Source organism: Pelobates fuscus, chromosome 13 (genome assembly GCF_036172605.1).
Source record: "Pelobates fuscus isolate aPelFus1 chromosome 13, aPelFus1.pri, whole genome shotgun sequence".
In the NCBI taxonomy this organism is placed as follows: domain Eukaryota; kingdom Metazoa; phylum Chordata; class Amphibia; order Anura; family Pelobatidae; genus Pelobates; species Pelobates fuscus.
The window spans coordinates 78,737,045-78,758,264 of NC_086329.1; the positions used below are offsets into that span (position 1 = coordinate 78,737,045).

General features: G+C 41.2%; 1 protein-coding gene across 2 annotated transcripts in view; it reads right to left on the reverse strand.

The window, feature by feature from the left end:
* Window positions 1–19,004, reverse strand: part of SLC24A4 (solute carrier family 24 member 4) — a 188,043-nt gene extending 169,039 nt beyond the window's left edge. For both annotated transcript variants that reach the window (XM_063440501.1, XM_063440500.1), the window contains exons 1-2: window positions 18,699–19,004; window positions 4,420–4,521 (exon numbers count right to left, since the gene is read on the reverse strand). In XM_063440501.1, coding sequence (XP_063296571.1) covers window positions 4,420–4,521; window positions 18,699–18,846 — 250 coding nt within the window. In that variant the 5' untranslated portion in view covers window positions 18,847–19,004. The remainder of the gene's footprint in view (window positions 1–4,419; window positions 4,522–18,698) is intronic.
* Between the last annotated feature and the right edge of the window lie 2,216 nt (window positions 19,005–21,220).

A 21,220-nucleotide genomic window follows, 5' to 3' on the forward strand; every position in this document is an offset into this window, starting at 1 on the left:
AGCCTTGGGGCCCCGCTCACAAAAATATGCAAAGACCCCGGAATGTGAAAGAGCAGGTGTAAGCCAAAAACAGCTGGAGAAGCTGAAAGCAAACTTTGTGAATCTTTAATTTAAAAACAACAACAACGTAAACTTTTCTGTTAAACTACCAGGAAAACATATTCAGAATTGCTTAATGGTTAATGTTAGCAGTTAAAATATGTATTGCACATAATCTTCCAGCGGCACATCAATATTATCATTTAAACATTTTGAAATATTACATAGATTTTAATTTTGGAAAATTGTATTTAAGTATAACTGTATCTAAATCTAATAACCAGTACAAGTTTGACATGAAGATTTGATATGCCAATCATTGTTAAAAATGTATGTAAAAATAAAATGAAAAAAATGTGCATAAGCTCTAGCACTGCATACAATTCTATATTTTATTTGTTACAAAAATTACGACTATAGAAAAAACGGTGTGAACCACTGAGGATCCAGCATTGCAAAAAATCAATACAGTACATAATCTATCAAGTGAAAAATACACATTATTCTGCAACCTACGGACACGTTTCACCTTAATATAGACACTTATTCACCCTTATGAACGTGCCACTATTAGGCATGAAGCATGTCAGGAGGTTGTAGGATGGTATGTATTTCTCGCTTTATAAATTACGTGGTGTATTGATTTTTTTGCAGGGCTGGAGCCACAGTGGTTCACACTATTTATAGTTTTAATTTGTGCAACCAATAAAATATAAAAAAAAACAAAAAACTTTTATGTAGTCCCAGGAGTACAAGCTACTTTTTTGCTTCATTTGGAATTACTGTACCGACACAAGGGGTTTCAAACAGCGGAACTCTGTCTCTGTCTTTGCACAAAGTGAGCACCCTGGTTAAGATATTTTTTTTATTGTTTGAACCGGTCATTTATTGAGCCTAAAATACTTAATTCAATTACAAATGCTACAAGTGCCCCATGTTGTAAATAAACTCTTGAATTTTGTATGAATATATTTCTTCTCCATTTAGACCCTCCCCAAATGGACAAATCTACACTTAACCCCTTAAGGACCAAACTTCTGGAATAAAAGGGAATCATGACATGTCACACATGTCATGTGTCTTTAAGGGGTTAAAGGGACACTCCAGGCACCCAGACCACTTCTGCCCATTGGAGTGGTCTGGGTGCCAACTCCCACTACTCTTATTGCATTTTTTTTTTATAAACTGCAATAATTACCTTGCAGGGTTAACTCCACCTCTAGTGGATGTCTACTAGACAGCCACTAGAGGGCACTTCCTGGTTTCTAGCACAGGAAACTTGTGCTAGAGCGTCGCTGGGCGTCCTCACGCTGTGTGAAGACCTCCAGCGTCGCTAATTTCCCCATAGGAAAGCATTGAAATGCATTTTCAATGCTTTCCTATGGGGAGCGCTAATGCGCATGCGCAGCATTGCCGTGCATGCGCATTAGGTCTCCCCGGCCGACACAATCAGAGGGAGGAGCGGCGCGGAGGAAGAAGTAGCGATGAGGGACATCGTGGCTGCCTCAGGTGAGTTACTGAAGGGGGTTTCACCCCTTCAGTAACCGGGGATTGGGGGGTGGGATGGAGAGGGGACCTGCAGTGCCAGGAAAACGGATTGTTTTCCTGGCACTGGAGTTTCCCTTTAATTTAATTATCCATATTATGCTGGCAGCTAAAATATGCAAAGCCAGAAATTGGAAAAAGCTAGACTATCAAAATTGGCATGAAATAACATCTCAATTAAATAACCGAGGTTCTATGGAGATATGTTACCTTTTGATGGATAATCAATTGCACCTATACAAAATGATTTGGGGGAAATGGCCAACACCATCCTATACTAATACCTTCAACAAAGTATAAATAAAACCTTTATACTGTGAATAAAAAAATAAAAATACAAGACACGCAGTTACCCTGCTAGGTATCGATTTTAACCTCTTAAAGTCATAGCCTAATTGTGCAAGTATTTTTGCCATATTTGCTATGTTTTTGTTCAACCATAATTTACCTGATCAATTTCACCTGTAAGAATATAGTTTGCATTTTCAAGTAGACCTCCTAGATAATTTTGACAATTTTCTTACGTGACCATTTTTACCACCAATCTAAAAACCATACATTTTAGGTAATTAGTACTTATGTTATTTAGCATCAGTAGCACGATTTGGCCATAGTTATTAACCCCTTAAGGACCAAACTTCTGGAATAAAAGAGAATCATGACATGTCACACATGTCATGTGTCCTTAAGGGGTTAAACAAGGGGAAGGTTCCATTCTCAAACAAGATTCTTAAAAGAATCCTTCAAGCACTATAACCACTTCAGCTCACAACAGTGGTTATGGTGCCAGGAGTGCCCTTGCTCTCTCTCAGGGTAAATACTCAAACAGTTTGCAAGGCTCAGCTGACACTCTCAGCATTTGAGCTGTACCTGCATATCAAGGCTTGGCTCAGTGCAACAAACAGACGTTTCTAGAAAGAAATTTTGGTTTCAGAACAGACTACAACTAGTGCCCAGCTGTCCCTAGCTAAGCAGTCAAACTGTTCACAAATGGTTTGATAAATTGTCTTGGGAGGACACCTGGGCACTCCTGGAACCATAACCTCTACAGTGGGCTGTAGTGGTTATGGTGTTTAAAGTGTTCCTTTAAAACCAGACTGAAATGATGGATAATCAGTCAATAGGACTTAAAAGATTACGTTTCTTCATTATTTGTACACATTCATCCAACTATGACAGAAACAAATGGCTGTAAGAGTTGGGGGTAGATTAGTCCAAGCAGCTAATCATTGCAGTACAATTAGGATGGATAATCAAATCTAACAATTAGATAACTCTGAAGTATAAATTTGATGCAAAGGGCCGGACAATGGATAACAAGAAGATGAATATTTTTTTAACATCTCCATAAACTGTTTGCGTTAACACCAGAGGATGACACCCATAGACTCACAGCACCATAACCACTACATAGACTCACAGCACCATAACCACTACAATGAGCCAAAGTAGTATGGTACTTACAATGCTTTTTTTTTGTAATAATCATTGATCTTCTAAAAAGCAAAATATAAAACCAAGCCCCTTTATTTTCAGGATTTAGAGGAACAGGCCTGTCAGAATCAGGTAATTTGCACTTTTACCCTGCAAAGTTTCTTTAACAGAAGACGTTATTCAAGTGAGTGTCTTACAGCAAGCAATAAACACAAATAAGTCCTATTCAGCATTCCATTTCAGACAAAAATGATACAAATAAATACAATTTAGATAGCATGACAGGATCAATTTAACTACAGGATATTGATTATGTAAACAAGTAATCACACAGCCAGGTTCAAATTATCACACATAGCAACTGATAAAAAGTCACACACAATCATGGTCACCTTAAATTTTCTTTCCATATGTGAGTTTAAAGCAAAGCAAAGTTACCACAAAGTTTTGGCAGCTTCAGTGTGTAGGAGGCCATCTAAGAATCATCTGTGAAACCCTCAGTTACAGTTGCTGATTCAAAAAGAAGGCAGCCAATGTCAGCAGCCAATCAGAGTCTGTGATTTGAGGACTAGCTCCCAACATTCCACTGTGCAGGAAACAAGAAATGGTTCTTTGGAATCTCTAGCGATGGTTATTGGTCAATGCTCAAGTCATGCCTTGACTATTTGTGACAGAGATATAATAATTTAAGCGGGAAAACACTGCAGAGAAACAAGGTAGGGAAATAAATGCTCTGTTATGGAAACATTTATATTTCCTAATAACCATGTTTGTGCCACTAAATGGGCACACAGCCAGTTCCTTATGGGAGTGTATCTATGGATTGATAGAGTGCACAATCAGAGCACACGATCTACATTGAATATGAATCTAAAGGTTTCACAGACCCTGATATTTTGTTTAGAAAAATTGGCTTGTTTATTAATTCCTGTCAATAGACACACAGGCAAAGAGAAACCGTTAATAGGCATTGTTCTCGCACTAAAAAAAAAGAAGAAAAAAAGATATATTTTGCTTAATTTCTTTGTAAGTAAAAATCCAAATTGACCTGAGCAAATAATTAATAGAAGGATGCATATGATGCACAACTCCAAACCCATCATGCAGGCATTATAGCAAAATATGAAGACTGGTCCAGATTATCCTCAAATAAATTCAGCAATATTGTTTTTATTGGCAATAGGCTATAGTGAATGACAACCTCAAAATTAACAAGCTAGCTTTGATCAATAATGAGTTTAAAATACTGCACTGTGAAAAAAAATAAAAAAAAAAATGACTAAAGCTACTGGAGGACATATTGAAGTGTTTGTCATTTTAGTATTTGAAAAATTTCAAATGGAAAATGGAAATGGAAAATGGCTGGATCATCTGGGTTAATAAATATATGCAACAGGTTACCTGGTTCTGTGCAATTTTTTGACTGGGTCCCATTTTCTGACGCCATAAGCCTCCTATTCCGCCACACTTCCGATGAAATTCTCTGGTCTCCATGGGAGAACCCTGCAAAACAAAGAGAAATCACTTGAAGAAGCTCATGTTTATTTTTACATTCTAACTTATAGGGCCTCAGGGGCCCAAATCCATCTTTCCTTTGATTTTTGTTTAGAGGGGCAGGCTAGGCACTATAACCACTTCATTTCATTGATGTACTTACAAAGCCTGGAGTCCCTTGCTGTAGTTCCTCCATTCAGTTTTAAAACATATATAAATAGTTTAATGCTGAATGTCAGTCATATACAGCACACAGCCCAACATTTACCCTGATTATCAGCCTATCACAGCCGCTCGTTGCTGGTATAAATTGCCATGGCTAAAGCGCCACTGCTATAATTTAAGCGGGGGTCAGGTACGGGTTAACCGGTATCCTCATTTAAATGTTGAACCATTTAGTAACAATTAAACACTGATGGCTCCTGGGGATTTCAAGTACTATAACCACTTTACGGAGATTAAGTGGTTATTGTGCCTTGAGTGTCCAATAGAATGTATTTATTTATTACTGAACTGATTTATACCTTAAAGGACCACTATAGGCACCCAGACCACTTCAGCTAGGTTTAACCCTTTTTTTCTATAAACATAGCAGTTTCAGAGAAACTGCTATGTTTATAATAGGGTTAATCCAGCCTCTAGTGGCTCTCATTGACAGCCGCTAGAGGGCTTCCGCGCTTCTCACTGTGATTTTCACAGTGAGAAGACGCCAGCGTCCATAGGAAAGCATTGATAATGCTTTCCTATGAGACTGGCTGAATGCGCGCGCAGCTCCTGCCGCGCATGCGCATTCAGCCGAGGAGGAGGAGGAGGAGAGTCCCCCGCCCGGCGCTGGAGAAAGAGGTACGTTTAACCCATTCCACCCCCTAGAGCCCGGCGGGAGTGGGACCCTGAGGGTGGGGGTAACCTCAGGACACTATAGTGCCAGGAAAACGAGGATGCTTTCCTGGCACTATAGTGGTCCTTTAAGAAAGGTAACAAGTCACTGACAAAATGTCAAAACACCAATAACTCCTCAGCGTGTGCTGCACTTCAGTAAGAAAACCCAAATGTATCATCTAAAACATTTTTTATACAGTATATTATATTACTTTTGGACTATGTATGGTGGAAATCGTCTGCAATTTTTATTTTATGAGCAGACTATAATGAGGATTATATGCATAACACTACATACCGATTATGGTTACTTCTCCAATGTATCTAGTTATTAATAGACTTCCATAATGACGTGCAAAATATGAATACACGTTCACATTTTCTTCTGGATGTTTGCTATACTTGCTATAATTGGGGTAAATTCCATGCACAGAATCACACTTCATTTTAAGAAAAACATTTTGCAGATTTAATGTATGCACAAAACACAGTGGTGGAGATTTATAGTAGTCAGAAATGAAACAGAAGTTCTAAAAGTAGAGCAATCACTACGGAAACCAACTGAATGTTCCTACTGATTTCTTGAGTTTCCATGGCGATTGCAATAATTTTGGAACTTTGCCCCATTATTCAGTTTGCCATATTTTCGAACTCATCCTTATTTATGGTAAAACAAACTATAATTAAATATAAATAAAAAGTACGGAAAAATGGCCAAAGTAGTATGGACTGTTTGAAAAGAAATATTTATGACTGCAAATATTATAATTTTCTTATTATATATTATTTTTTTAATTTATTTTCTTCCGGGTTTCTGTTGCATGGTCTTTAGCTATTTCTGGTTTATCCTAATCAGTTTATTTAGGAAATGTAAGAAATGCTATAAGTGCAAAATAAACATTATTAAAAACTACATGTATAGGTTGACCAATCCGGATTTCATGAGATAAAATCCATGACATATTGGGTTGTGGCTTCCGGTACCAAATTAAAGGGACACTATAGTCACCCAGACCACTTCAGCTCAATGAAGTGGTCTGGGTGCCAGGTCCCCCAGTGTTTAACCCTTTAGAGAAACGGCTATGTTTACATTGCAGGGTTAATCCAACCTCTAGTGGCTGTCTTCCTGACAGCCGCTAGAGGCGCTTCTGTGACGCTGGATGCGAAATTCGCATCCAGCGTGCAGAACGTCCATAGGAAAGCATTGAGAAATGCTTTCCTATGGACTGTTTGAATGACGCCCATGTGCATTCTTGCTGCGCATGCACATTCCGTTCCACTCCCCAGGAAGCACCTCTAGTAGAAAATATGAGGAGTGGCCAGTGGAAGTATCCCCAAGCTGTAATGTAAACACTGCATTTTCTCTGGAAAAAAACTGTGTTTACTGCAAAAAGCCTGGAGGGAATGATTATGCTCACCCGAACAAATGCAATAAGCTGTAGTTGTTCTGATGACAATAGTGTCCTTTTAAGCTCTCTGTAAGAGAGCATGGAGAGATAAAGAATGATGTTGATACTTTAGAAAGAGTTCAAAGAAGGCCTACTAAACTGGTTCATGGATTGCAGGATAAAACTTACCAGGAAAGGTTAAAGGATCTTAACATGTATAACTTGGAGGAAAGATGAGACAGGGGGGGATATGATAGAAACATTTAAATACATAAAGGGAATCAACACAGTAAAGGAGGAGACAATATTTAAAAGAAGAACAACTACCACAACAAGAGGACATAGTCTTAAATTAGAGGGACAAAGGTTTAAAAAAAATAATATCAGGAAGTATTAGTTTACTGAGAGGGTAGTGGATGCATGGAATAGCCTTCCAGCTGAAGTGGTAGAGGTTAACACAGTGAAGGAGTTTAAGCATGCGTGGGATAGTACCGTATTTTGAAAATTAAGCAGACTAGACGAGCCAAATGGTTCTGATCTGCCATCACATTGTGTTTCTATTTCTCCTCCTTCAGTACAATGTGTGATATTGCTGTGCCAGGATTGAACTGGATTGTGATGTCTATTGCTAAATCTTTACATATACAAGAAAACAAAGCATCAAATGAATAAAGATTCAAGATGCAGTTTTATAAAATGGTGTGATTTCTAGACACATGAATCTTCCACTTTAAACATAATTGGAACCTTTGCTTCCAAATATGTCAAGTTCCTATGGGATAAAGCTACGTTGGGACCTCAATTATGTGATTCCTTTTACCATAGCTAGAGTAGAAGAAATATAGAATTTAGGAAAACAGGCAACATCAGCTATTTTTTGCACAATTGCAGCAATATTAAACAGCTCGCAGCCTGTATGCAAAAAGGAGACACGGTCAGTAGCAGTAGCCCAGTAGCACTTATATAGCGCCAACATATTCCACAGTGTTTTACAATAATAGGGGAAAAGGTAAACAAATGGCTGGCTCACAACAAGCTTAAAATCTATGAGGATTAGGGACACCAATTAGGGATGTATGGGACAGATGTTTATAGTTGGAACAGCAAAGAGGCGTTTATTGAATATGAACAAAAATAAATTGCAGTTATGCATTTAGGGCACTAAAAAAGTCAAATACTGAGTATACATTGATTTGAGTTTTACTGAGGCCAGCAGAAGAAAGGCAAATAATAGTTCTGATCTCATATTACTTTAAAGTAAGCAGCCTGCACAAGCACACGGAATATTCAGCAGAATAAGTGAGTGGGTAGGAAGATGCGGATATCAATTTATAGATCACTATAAGTGCCCGCTTGGAACATCATATTCTAGAAACCTTGGAGGAATCTACTAAGCTTTCAAGTTGGATCCAAATTCTATCTTACACCTGACAAATACATTTCATATAATAAAGCAACTCAGGGACACACAGGGAAATTAACTCCTAAACGGCAGAAGTTGTCTCCCTGTAAAGGCCCTGTAGTTGTAACCCTGCAATGTAAAACAGGGTTCGTACAAACTACAATGTCTGCACACCTCTAGTGGCCGCGATCTTCCAAACAGCTACCAGAGACACTTTCATGTAGAGAACCGAGTCAAACTGTTCTCAATCAAATGCTGGCGTTTAGCTGCACATGCACGCTACCCTCCTTCCATTGATGTCCTATGGGAAGCATTGGATTGGCTGAGATAATCAAGAGTGAGCCAAGGCCGCATCAAGGAGAGCGAGGCAGGAAGAAGTAAAAGGCAAGTGAAATACACTTTTTCTGCACTCAGAAGGGGAGCTGGATACCTAAACTGCTACGAGGCACTATACAGTTAGTAACACATGTTTGTATTCCTAACGCTATAGGGTTCCTTTAATGCCCTATCTTTTTCTGAAGCTATGGTTTTGGAATATCTATCATTTTTGTTTTGTTTAATAAAGAGAATGTTTTAATTTTTTTTCATGCACTGGAATTTTGTCTTCATCACAATTGCAAGACTCCTGTATTTGTTGTTGCTGCGTCTCTGTTGCCCATGTATTCATTGCAAGTAAACGCATTCAAGGTCTCATTTTCTCTCGGACGCATTCTCTGGAACTAGGACCAGAATGCATCAGAAAATACAATTTTATATTTTCTCCCCATAACAATTTTCCATTAGTTTGTGGACTCTTGCTAGTAAAATGTTTTTTATTTTCTAGGTTTCTCCAACTTGTAATAGTTCCAGTGGATTCTTCACCCATGACTGACTTAGACTTGGGCCAAGCACCGCAGGAGAACTGCTATTTAGGTTAACAAAGGTAAGTGAACGCATAGTGAGACTCCTGTGTGTACATTGTATGCACACACACTAGTTAATCAAACGTATGTGGACACAACACTTAAAGGGACACTATAGTCACCTGAACAACTTTAGCTTAATGAAGCAGTTTTGGTGTATAGAACATGCCCCTGCAGCCTCACTGCTCAATCCTCTGCCATTTAGGAGTTAAATCCCTTTGTTTATGAACCCTAGTCACACCTCCCTGCATGTGACTTGCACAGCCTTCCATAAACACTTCCTGTAAAGAGAGCCCTATTTAGGCTTTCTTTATTGCAAGTTCTGTTTAATTAAGATTTTCTTATCCCCTGCTATGTTAATAGCTTGCTAGACCCTGCAAGAGCCTCCTGTATGTGATTAAAGTTCAATTTAGAGATTGAGATACAATTATTTAAGGTAAATTACATCTGTTTGAAAGTGAAACCAGTTTTTTTTTTCATGCAGGCTCTGTCAATCAGAGCCAGGGGAGGTGTGGCTAGGTCTGCATAAACAGAAACAAAGTGATTTAACTCCTAAATGACAGTGAATTGAGCAGTGAAATTGCAGGGGAATGATCTATACACTAAAACTGCTTTATTTAGCTAAAGTAATTTAGGTGACTATAGTGTTCCTTTAAGATGAAGTGCTTTTTAAGTTTGATCTCACATAATTACAGAGATAGTAGGTCATTAATAAAGGTGTGCTAGCCTCCCGCCCCAATAAAAGTTTTAGGCAAAGAAAGTTCAGCTGGTCTTTACATTAGATCTCACATAGGCTGAATGTTTTTTGCCTAAACCATTCATAGCATTAAATAACATATATATGTAATTATGTAAAATTTCTCTAATTAAGCAAGATCCAAACTTAAAAACCACTTGATTTTACCTAATCTAACAGATCTGTAAGCCCTTCTTTTGCCTAATGCTTTCATATAGGGGGTCTGGCCCTCCATTATGAAACACCTAATAGTTTTGTAATTATGTGAAATATTTTTATGATTATGTGTGGTCGATTGAAAGAAAATACTTGATCTAACCAAATTATATTAACTTGAATGGGTTTTTTTCCTCTGCAAATTTCATGAATGGTGGCAAGTCCCACACTCATTAAATACCTAATACCTCTGTAATCATGGGAGATCTAACAAACAACAAGCTGATCATACATCATCTAACAAATAGCCAACAAAACAGCTTACTCTTTGTCCAATTTCTTGTTGGGTGGTGGGCGGGGGTGATCATCTTCTAAGTTGGATCCATGCAAAGAACAACTGAGCTAACAAAGATCTAACAAAATGCATAAGTTTTTCTTAAAAATTTTGATTTAGGGGGTGCTAACTTAGCTGTGGTTGTGGACACCGCTACAATGTTGTGTTCAGATTATTCAGCCTCAGAGAATTCTAACAGGTGAATAAAATCCAACACATAAAAGACAAAAGATTGGCTGAAAAATGGGTAGCACTGAAGAGCTTCCAAACTCACAAGACAATGCATGATCTGTAGTTTATATGGCTGAATAAAACTCCCCCATGTGAAGACTGCTTCCAGCTTTTAACGTTGCCCATGTCTGTCAGAGAATGAAGGCTCGCTTCAGGATAGTTAATCTTTATTCCTGAGCATTTCACTAACTCACTTTTCTGTGGTCTTAACCGGAGGTTTCAAAGGAAAATGACTCCAATTAGCATTGATGCGGCCCACATCACAGGATATTCTGCAAAGAGTTTGCAATGCCCTCCAGATAAAAAATAAAAAAACACTGACAGCAAGTTAGCAGATTAAAAGGAATCGAAAATGAGTGAGGGGGGAAATGAGGGGATTCAGTACCTTTCAATTAATTGCAACATTCTTTACTCCAGTGTATGAACCAATGTGAAAGGTCCAATGTGAAAGGTGAAAGTCCAATGTCAGTGTTGGTAAATTGTGATGAGTGATCTGGCAAACCTGTTGCCAACAAAACACCATACGTGCATGTACTGATTCAACTACAGCCATCTACTAAACCGCAAGCCATAGGGATCATAGAAGCAGTTGGAAACTTTATCAGATTTGGTTTTTGGACTCCTATTTGCTATTCCCTTAAGAATACTCCACAATCCTAGCTTTGGTTAACAGCCTTCATTTTTGTCCCTGCGAAATCTTTTTACACCTAACAAAATAAAAATCACCTCTCTTTCTTGCTCTGATCAAAAGTATATTAAACTCCCAATACTGAGAACTTAAATAATGTAACTGTCAGTAAAGCAAAAAAGTTTAAAGGAGCACGAAGCAACATGATCACTACAACTTGGTGCCGGGAAGTGTACTGGTTATGCTGTTTAGCCTTCCCCTTTAAGAATTCTAAACACAAAGTAAGGGAATAAAGTTATATAGAAATAATTAGAACATAAAATATTATTAAACAGAATGGTGCCATCATAACAAAAGACACTGCACAGAGTCTCTTCAAAAAAAGTGTTCCATCTTTCCCCTGCTGTACAGCCCCAGCCATTAATTTTAAATGAGGAAATAAAAGGGATTTTGTTTTTAAAAATGATCATGCACAGTTTGAGTCTTTTTTTTGTCTCCCCGATTACTTGGCTGTCTTAAAGGATAACTATAGGGTCAGGAACACAAACATGTATTCCTGACCTTATAGTGTTAAAACCACCATCTAGCCCCCCTGGGCCCCTCATGCCTCCATAAATATAGCAAAATCTTACTGTATTCAAGCCTGAAGCTGTAGATCTGCATAATGTTTGCCTCAGAAAAACAAGCGGTCTGCTGACATCATCAGAAGTGGTGGCCTGAGTCAATCACAATGCTTCCCCATAGGATTGGCTGAGACTGACAAGGAGGCACAATTCAAACACAGCCCTGGCCAATCAGCATTTCCTCGTAGAGATGAACTGAATCAATTAATCTCTATGAGGAAAGTTCAGTGTCTGCATGCAGAGGGAGGAGATACTGAATGTTTGGTTGCATTTTAGGCAGCCATGATCCAGGAAGGATCTCTAACAGCCATCTGAGAAGTGGCCAGTGAAGTTATCACTAGGCTGTAATGTAAACACTGCATTTTCTCTGAAAAGACAGTGTTTACAGCAAAAGGCCTGAAGGTAATGATTCTACTCACCAGAACACATTCAATAAGCTGTAGTTGTTCTGGCGACTATAGTGCCACTTTAATTTTGGAAATCTCGTGAGATGCGATTGACGAGAAGATTGTTACTCGCAAAGGATGATGGGAAACGATGAGATGTAGTATCAGAAACTGCTTGTAGCTCTGCGTTTTGCCACTGCTTGCTAAAATGTATGATAGTTTAAGTGTTTTGGAATTTTCAGCCATAGTCTAAACAATTTTCTTAACATATGAAATTATAATTAAATGGTTTCTCTTTAGAAAAAATTCAAAGTGACAAGGCCACTTTAATACATTTTGTAAATCACAGAATAAAGTTCTCCTATTGGATCCATTTATAAAAAAATATTGTCCTCCCCCTTCCTCCCCCACTAGATTTCTGAACCCCATAAAGCATATGCACAATTTTCTAATAAAGCAACAATTTGGGCACCTGTGTAAAGTTGATATAAATTGGTACAAATGGATTTGGGGAGTTTATTTTTGAAATAAAGCCCAAGGTTAATCCTGCCCTGTCTGTGTGGTCGGGACAAGCCGTGACTCCTGGGAAAGCAATTAAACAGATCACAATCTGCATTATATAACCGAAAGGTCAAAATGTCACTTAATTCAGCTAGAGCCTCAGCTCTACAAGTGGATGGACATAGTCGTACACTATGGATTATAAAGTGACAACATATTGCTGTACAATAGAGAAAGTATACCAATGTATGGCATATCAGAGGGTTAAGTAACAATATTGGTGTTCATTCAAAAACTGAACACGATCCACTTGGCCTTTTTTTTCTGCTATTCTGTAAAAATGTTCAAATGCATGAAGCATGGAAAAAGCCGAAATTATATTTAGTTTGGCTTTTTATAAAATGCAAAAAGTGACTTTCAGTACATTATATTGTCAGAAAGAGAACGAAGGAGAATTGTTATACAATAAAATCACCTACAATACAGAACGCCTCGCTACTATTTATACATTATCTGTAACAAAATTCCTGAACAGTAATTAGATCACTTCTCTTTTGGCGCAGGTGGCATACAGATACCAATTTCTAGAGGCAATTACTCATATTATACATAAACACAGACACTTATTATGTTGCATCTACACTACTTTTAAATAACCCTTATTGGAACATAGATAGGCTGGTGTTTACTAAATAAAACACACACAAACATGTATTCACTATAGCAAAAACTGTAATGAATTTAAAGTCAATTTGGGGATTTGGGGTATTGGGCTATTATTCCAATATGGCTATTTTGGTCGTAAATATGACAACCACTTTAAAAACTTTGAGTAAATACATATCATCTTACAAAAAGTAATGGGGAAAAAAAATGTGACTTTTATTATTAGTATATTATAATTATTATTTTATTATTATTGATATAGCGCCATCAGATTCCGTAGCGCTGTACAATGGGTGACTTTATCAACATTTATTAACTATCAAATCTTACGACACTAGAGGAGCGGAGCCAGCGCTCAACCTGAACGGTCGCATACCCACAGTGCTCCGACAATCAAGCACCCTAAAGCCCCAAATTCTGCCCGGAACGGCTGCCAATGGCACGGCAAGAAGCCCAGCGACACCCCAACACTAATGGGGAAGAAAACAAAAAAACTGCGACCGGATCGGCCCAGGCAATCAGCCGACATAGGCGATCTTCTGAGGAGGCTGCATGGCACGGCGGGGCCTAAGATGGGGGCTGACATCGAAGACTACTCCGACAGCTCGGAAGATACTGCACTGCACTACTCGGAGAATCTGGGATATCGAGGGCCGGCAAAGCCAGCACAGCCGCCAATGGGTCACCCGATTACCACAGAAATACTCACCGCTCTCCTCTCAGACTTACGCCAGTCGCTGTCCACGGAGATCTCACAAGTAAGGGGAGAGGTCATAGACTACACAGCCCGCCTCACCACTGTAGAGCAACTCACACAAATGCACGCAGCACAGGTGCGAGACCTCACCACGGCCCACACTGCAATGTCCCACCAAATAGCAGCCATGGAGCATAAACGCAGGTGGAAACATATTAAAATCTGCGTCATATCTGACACTGTGTCCCCAGCTGAAATGCCCCATGATCTTTCCCCTGCTGTACAGCCCCAGCCATTAATTTTAAATGAGGAAATAAAAGGGATTTTGTTTTTAAAAATGATCATGCACAGTTTGAGTCTTTTTTCTCTCCCTGATTACTTGGCTGTCTTAAAGGATAACTATAGGGTCAGGAACACAAACATGTATTCCTGACCTTATAGTGTTAAAACCACCATCTAGCCCCCCTGGGCCCCTCATGCCTCCATAAATATAGCAAAATCTTACTGTATTCAAGCCTGAAGCTGTAGATCTGCATACTGTTTGCCTCAGAAAAACAAGCGGTCTGCTGACATCATCAGAAGTGGTGGCCTGAGCCATCACAATGCTTCCCCATAGGATTGGCTGAGACTGACAAGGAGGCACAATTCAAACACAGCCCTTGCCAATCAGCATTTCCTCGTAGAGATGAACTGAATCAATGAATCTCTATGAGGAAAGTTCAGTGTCTGCATGCAGAGGGTAGAGACACTGAATGTTTGGATGCATTTTAGGCAGTCGTTACCCAGGAAGGATCTCTAACAACCATCTGAGGAGTTGCCAGTGAAGTTTTTTTTTTGTTGGTTTGTTTTGTTTGTTCGTTATGTTTCCCGTTTTATTTTATTTTTTTGAAAGCCTACGCTAATCTGGGCCGTACTCTCCACCCCACTACATACACTGAAACTGACCACTCCAGTCAGCCAATTCATGTTGTTTCCCCACACCTTAACAGCTAAGGTACACCTGCCCCAACCCAAGGGAGCAGGCCAGGCAAAAGCCGCAACTTACAGAACACAACAGTCACACACTAGGCCCACTACTACGGGCCTATGGCATTAACCACTGTACCTTGGCCCTAGACAAACGCTACTGTCCACACGAAAACTAATCTGCCTATAAGATAATAAGCTGCTCTTATACCCTACATTTTTATTATTCCCATTACAAAATGTGCAGTAACTCTAAACGCCATACCGATGTTATCAACTGAGCTCGATATGGCTGTCGTGGCTATTCAAGCATGATGTAAAGCTCGCACAACAAAAATAAAGAATTTAAAAAATTTAATTAAAAAAAAATCTTACGACACTATAACAAAATGTTCTATTGCAATCAGCTGTGCATAATAGGATCACCGGATAGTCATTTTCTTCTTCTAACAGACTATTTGAAAAGTGTTATATGGGGAATTATTTCAAACATTTCCCTAATGCTGGACTTCACAGGTTCTGAACGGAATGCTTGGCAGAGCATATAAAGAATCATTAATTCACAGATAGCTGAGAAAATACTTGGTTTCCACAATCGCCTGAGTCTGTTAATTTAAGAATTATTGGGTACTGTCTGAAGCACACAGTCGTATAAAAGTAAATAAAAAAACGTAATATACCAATTTGACAGATGATGAGTAATCTAGATAACCATAATCTTTTTTTTAATGGATGGGGCTGGATGTTGTATACGACATCTTTTCCTGGACATAGGACTTAGCTAGGGCACTCAGCACACAGTAAATACTGACTGGTAGCACATGAAAAGTGTAGCCTGTAATATGCAGCATTTATATATTAAATAAAGCCACCATAACTCATTTTAAAGTGAACTCTCTCTCATTAGTTAATTGATTAGCTTGCACTACCAGTCAAGACTTTTCATGTGCCATCCAACACATTAAAAAGTTGGATTTGGAAACCATCTAAGTTTGTTAAGATCCTGCAAAGATGTACATTTTTTTTAGTGAATTGGCACATTGCAGGACCTTGGAGACCAACCTTAACACGCATATATTATTTAGGAGGATGTTACCAAACGTTCTGATTCCACTCCATGATAATGTATCAGTGTGTGAGAAGCACCCCATGTTGTGTGTGATACACAGACTGATTGCACAGCTCATATTGGGACAGGTCTCTGGGTATGGAGAAGTACTGTCATGATATAACACACTTTTCCATGGTGATCGCACCTAGCTCAATTGTGCCCTAGATATGCATCAGATTTCCCACCCGGGGGGCATCATCCATCCCTCCTGAGTAAAATAAGGCATGAATTATTCACTCTCATATCTTGAGAATGTAGAACTGATTTTATTATTATTATATTGGGGGGTGGGGGGGAATATTTTTTCATCATAGCTATGAGAGAGTGAGAGAGAGAGAGAGAGAGAGAGACACCTGTTCACAGCCTAGCAATGAGAGAGAGAGACACCTGTTCACAGCCTAGCAATGAGAGAGAGAGCTACCTGTTCACAGCCTAGCAATGAGAGAGAGAGCTACCTGTTCACAGCCTAGCAATGAGAGAGAGAGCTACCTGTTCACAGCCTAGCAATGAGAGAGAGAGCTACCTGTTCACAGCCTAGCAATGAGAGAGAGAGCTACCTGTTCACAGCCTAGCAATGAGAGAGAGAGCTACCTGTTCACAGCCTAGCAATGAGAGAGAGAGCTACCTGTTCACAGCCTAGCAATGAGAGAGAGAGCTACCTGTTCACAGCCTAGCAATGAGAGAGAGAGCTACCTGTTCACAGCCTAGCAATGAGAGAGAGAGCTACCTGTTCACAGCCTAGCAATGAGAGAGAGAGCTACCTGTTCACAGCCTAACAAGGAGAGAGAGCTACCTGTTCACAGCCTAACAAGGAGAGAGAGCTACCTGTTCACAGCCTAACAAGGAGAGAGAGCTACCTGTTCACAGCCTAACAAGGAGAGAGAGCTACCTGTTCACAGCCTAACAAGGAGAGAGAGCTACCTGTTCACAGCCTAACAAGGAGAGAGAGCTACCTGTTCACAGCCCAACAAGGAGAGAGAGCTACCTGTTCACAGCCCAACAAGGAGAGAGAGCTACCTGTTCACAGCCCAACAAGGAGAGAGAGCTACCTGTTCACAGCCCAACAAGGAGAGAGAGCTACCTGTTCACAGCCCAACAAGGAGAGAGAGCTACCTGTTCACAGCCCAACAAGGAGAGAGAGCTACCTGTTCACAGCCTAACAAGGAGAGAGAGCTACCTGTTCACAGCCTAACAAGGAGAGAGAGCTACCTGTTCACAGCCTAACAAGGAGAGAGAGCTACCTGTTCACAGCCTAACAAGGAGAGAGAGCTACCTGTTCACAGCCTAACAAGGAGAGAGAGCTACCTGTTCACAGCCTAACAAGGAGAGAGAGCTACCTGTTCACAGCCTAACAAGGAGAGAGAGCTACCTGTTCACAGCCTAACAAGGAGAGAGAGCTACCTGTTCACAGCCTAACAAGGAGAGAGAGCTACCTGTTCACAGCCTAACAAGGAGAGAGAGCTACCTGTTCACAGCCTAACAAGGAGAGAGAGCTACCTGTTCACAGCCTAACAAGGAGAGAGAGCTACCTGTTCACAGCCTAACAAGGAGAAAGAGAGAGCTACCTGTTCACAGCCCAGCAATGAGAAAGAGAGAGCTACCTGTTCACAGCCCAGCAATGAGAAAGAGAGAGCTACCTGTTCACAGCCCAGCAATGAGAAAGAGAGAGCTACCTGTTCACAGCCCAGCAATGAGAAAGAGAGAGCTACCTGTTCACAGCCCAGCAATGAGAAAGAGAGAGCTACCTGTTCACAGCCCAGCAATGAGAAAGAGAGAGCTACCTGTTCACAGCCCAGCAATGAGAAAGAGAGAGCTACCTGTTCACAGCCCAGCAATGAGAAAGAGAGAGCTACCTGTTCACAGCCCAGCAATGAGAAAGAGAGAGCTACCTGTTCACAGCCCAGCAATGAGAAAGAGAGAGCTACCTGTTCACAGCCCAGCAATGAGAAAGAGAGAGCTACCTGTTCACAGCCCAGCAATGAGAAAGAGAGAGCTACCTGTTCACAGCCCAGCAATGAGAAAGAGAGAGCTACCTGTTCACAGCCCAGCAATGAGAAAGAGAGAGCTACCTGTTCACAGCCCAGCAATGAGAAAGAGAGAGCTACCTGTTCACAGCCCAGCAATGAGAAAGAGAGAGCTACCTGTTCACAGACCAGCAATGAGAAAGAGAGAGCTACCTGTTCACAGACCAGCAATGAGAAAGAGAGAGCTACCTGTTCACAGACCAGCAATGAGAGAGAGAGCTACCTGTTCACAGACCAGCCTGGCAATGAGAAAGCTATTTGTTCTGCAATGAGAGAGATAAAGGTAACTGTTCACAGTCTAACAATGAGAGATAGCTACATGGTTCAAGTTCAGTGAGAATACTGTTACTATTGTAGCACTGGATGAGCCACCTGTCCCCAAGCAGTAAGGAGTTACCTGCCCCCCCAGTCCAGGCAGTAAGGAGTTACCTGCCCCCCCAGTCCAGGCAGTAAGGAGTTACCTGCCCCCCCAGTCCAAGCAGTAAGGAGTTACCTGCCCCCCCAGTCCAGGCAGTAAGGAGTTACCTGCCCCCCAGTCCAGGCAGTAAGGAATTACCTGTTTCTTGCAAGAATCCGTTCAGGCTCCATACTACAAACAGGAGGGTGCAGATGAAGGCTCCCTGCTGCAGTATCCTCTCCCTCCTTTTTCTCACCCTGGGAGCTTGTGCCCCGGACTGCTTCCACGTCCATCCGCTGCCCCTCATCTCCCCGGCTGCTGCACTGACTGGAGGGCGGTGAGTGTGAGTGAGTTCCTAGAGGAGACACCTGGGAGGTGAGGGAGCAGCTGAGTGCAGGGTGGGGGCTCCGCACAGCATCGCAGCTCCAGTGAGTGTCAGAGAGTCCTGCAGCTCCCAGGCTCCAGCATGCTCACTGAGTCCCAGCCAAGGAGACTGCCCTCCCCCTCCTCCTACACCCACCCACTTGCCTCACTGGATGGCATGCCAATCACCCAGCACTGCTATCTAACTCAGTAACATCCCTACACTGCTGCAATCACCCAGCACTGCTATCTAACTCAGTAACATCCCCACACTGCTACAATCACCCAGCACTGCTATCTAACTCAGTAACATCCCTACACTGCTGCAATCACCCAGCACTGCTATCTAACTCAGTAACATCCCCACACTGCTACAATCACCCAGCACTGCTATCTAACTCAGTAACATCCCTACACTGCTACAATCACCCAGCACTGCTATCTAACTCGGTAACATCCCTACACTGCTACAATCACCCAGCACTGCTATCGAACTCGGTAACATCCCTACACTGCTACAATCACCCAGCACTGCTATCTAACTCGGTAACATCCCTACACTGCAACAATCACCCAGCACTGCTATCTAACTCGGTAACATCCCTACACTGCTACAATCACCCAGCACTGCTATCTAACTCAGTAACATCCCTACACTGCTACATTCACCCAGCACTGCTATCTAACTCAGTAACATCCCCACACTGCTACAATCACCCAGCACTGCTATCTAACTCAGTAACATCCATACACTGCTACAATCACCCAGCACTGCTATCTAACTCAGTAACATCCCCACACTGCTACAATTACCCAGCACTGCTATCTAACTCGATAACATCCCCACACTGCTACAATCACCCAGCACTGCTATCTAACTCAGTAACATCCCCACACTGCTACAATTACCCAGCACTGCTATCTAACTCAGTAACATCCCTACACTGCTACAATCACCCAGCACTGCTATCTAACTCAGTAACATCCCCACACTGCTACAATCACCCAGCACTGCTATCTAACTCAGTAACATCCCTACACTGCTACAATCACCCAGCACTGCTATCTAACTCGATAACATCCCTATCCTGCTACAATCACCCAGCACTGCTATCTAACTCAGTAACATCCCTACACTGCTACAATCACCCAGCACTGCTATCTAACTCAGTAACATCCCTACACTGCTACAATCACCCAGCACTGCTATCTAACTCATTAACATCCCCACACTGCTACAATCACCCAGCACTGCTATCTAACTCAGTAACATCCCCACACTGCTACAATCACCCAGCACTGCTATCTAACTCAGTAACATCCATACACTGCTACAATCACCCAGCACTGCTATCTAACTCAGTAACATCCCCACACTGCTACAATTACCCAGCACTGCTATCTAACTCGATAACATCCCCACACTGCTACAATCACCCAGCACTGCTATCTAACTCAGTAACATCCCCACACTGCTACAATTACCCAGCACTGCTATCTAACTCAGTAACATCCCTACACTGCTACAATCACCCAGCACTGCTATCTAACTCAGTAACATCCCCACACTGCTACAATCACCCAGCACTGCTATCTAACTCAGTAACATCCCTACACTGCTACAATCACCCAGCACTGCTATCTAACTCGATAACATCCCTATCCTGCTACAATCACCCAGCACTGCTATCTAAACTCAGTAACATCCCTACACTGCTACAATCACCCAGCACTGCTATCTAACTCAGTAACATCCCTACACTGCTACAATCACCCAGCACTGCTATCTAACTCATTAACATCCCCACACTGCTACAATCACCCAGCACTGCTATCTAACTCAGTAACATCCCCACACTGCTACAATCACCCAGCACTGCTATCTAACTCAGTAACATCCCTACACTGCTACAATCACCCAGCACTGCTATCTAACTCAGTAACATCCCCACACTGCTACAATTACCCAGCACTGCTATCTAACTCGATAACATCCCCACACTGCTACAATCACCCAGCACTGCTATCTAACTCAGTAACATCCCCACACTGCTACAATTACCCAGCACTGCTATCTAACTCAGTAACATCCCTACACTGCTACAATCACCCAGCACTGCTATCTAACTCAGTAACATCCCCACACTGCTACAATCACCCAGCACTGCTATCTAACTCAGTAACATCCCTACACTGCTACAATCACCCAGCACTGCTATCTAACTCGATAACATCCCTATCCTGCTACAATCACCCAGCACTGCTATCTAAACTCAGTAACATCCCTACACTGCTACAATCACCCAGCACTGCTATCT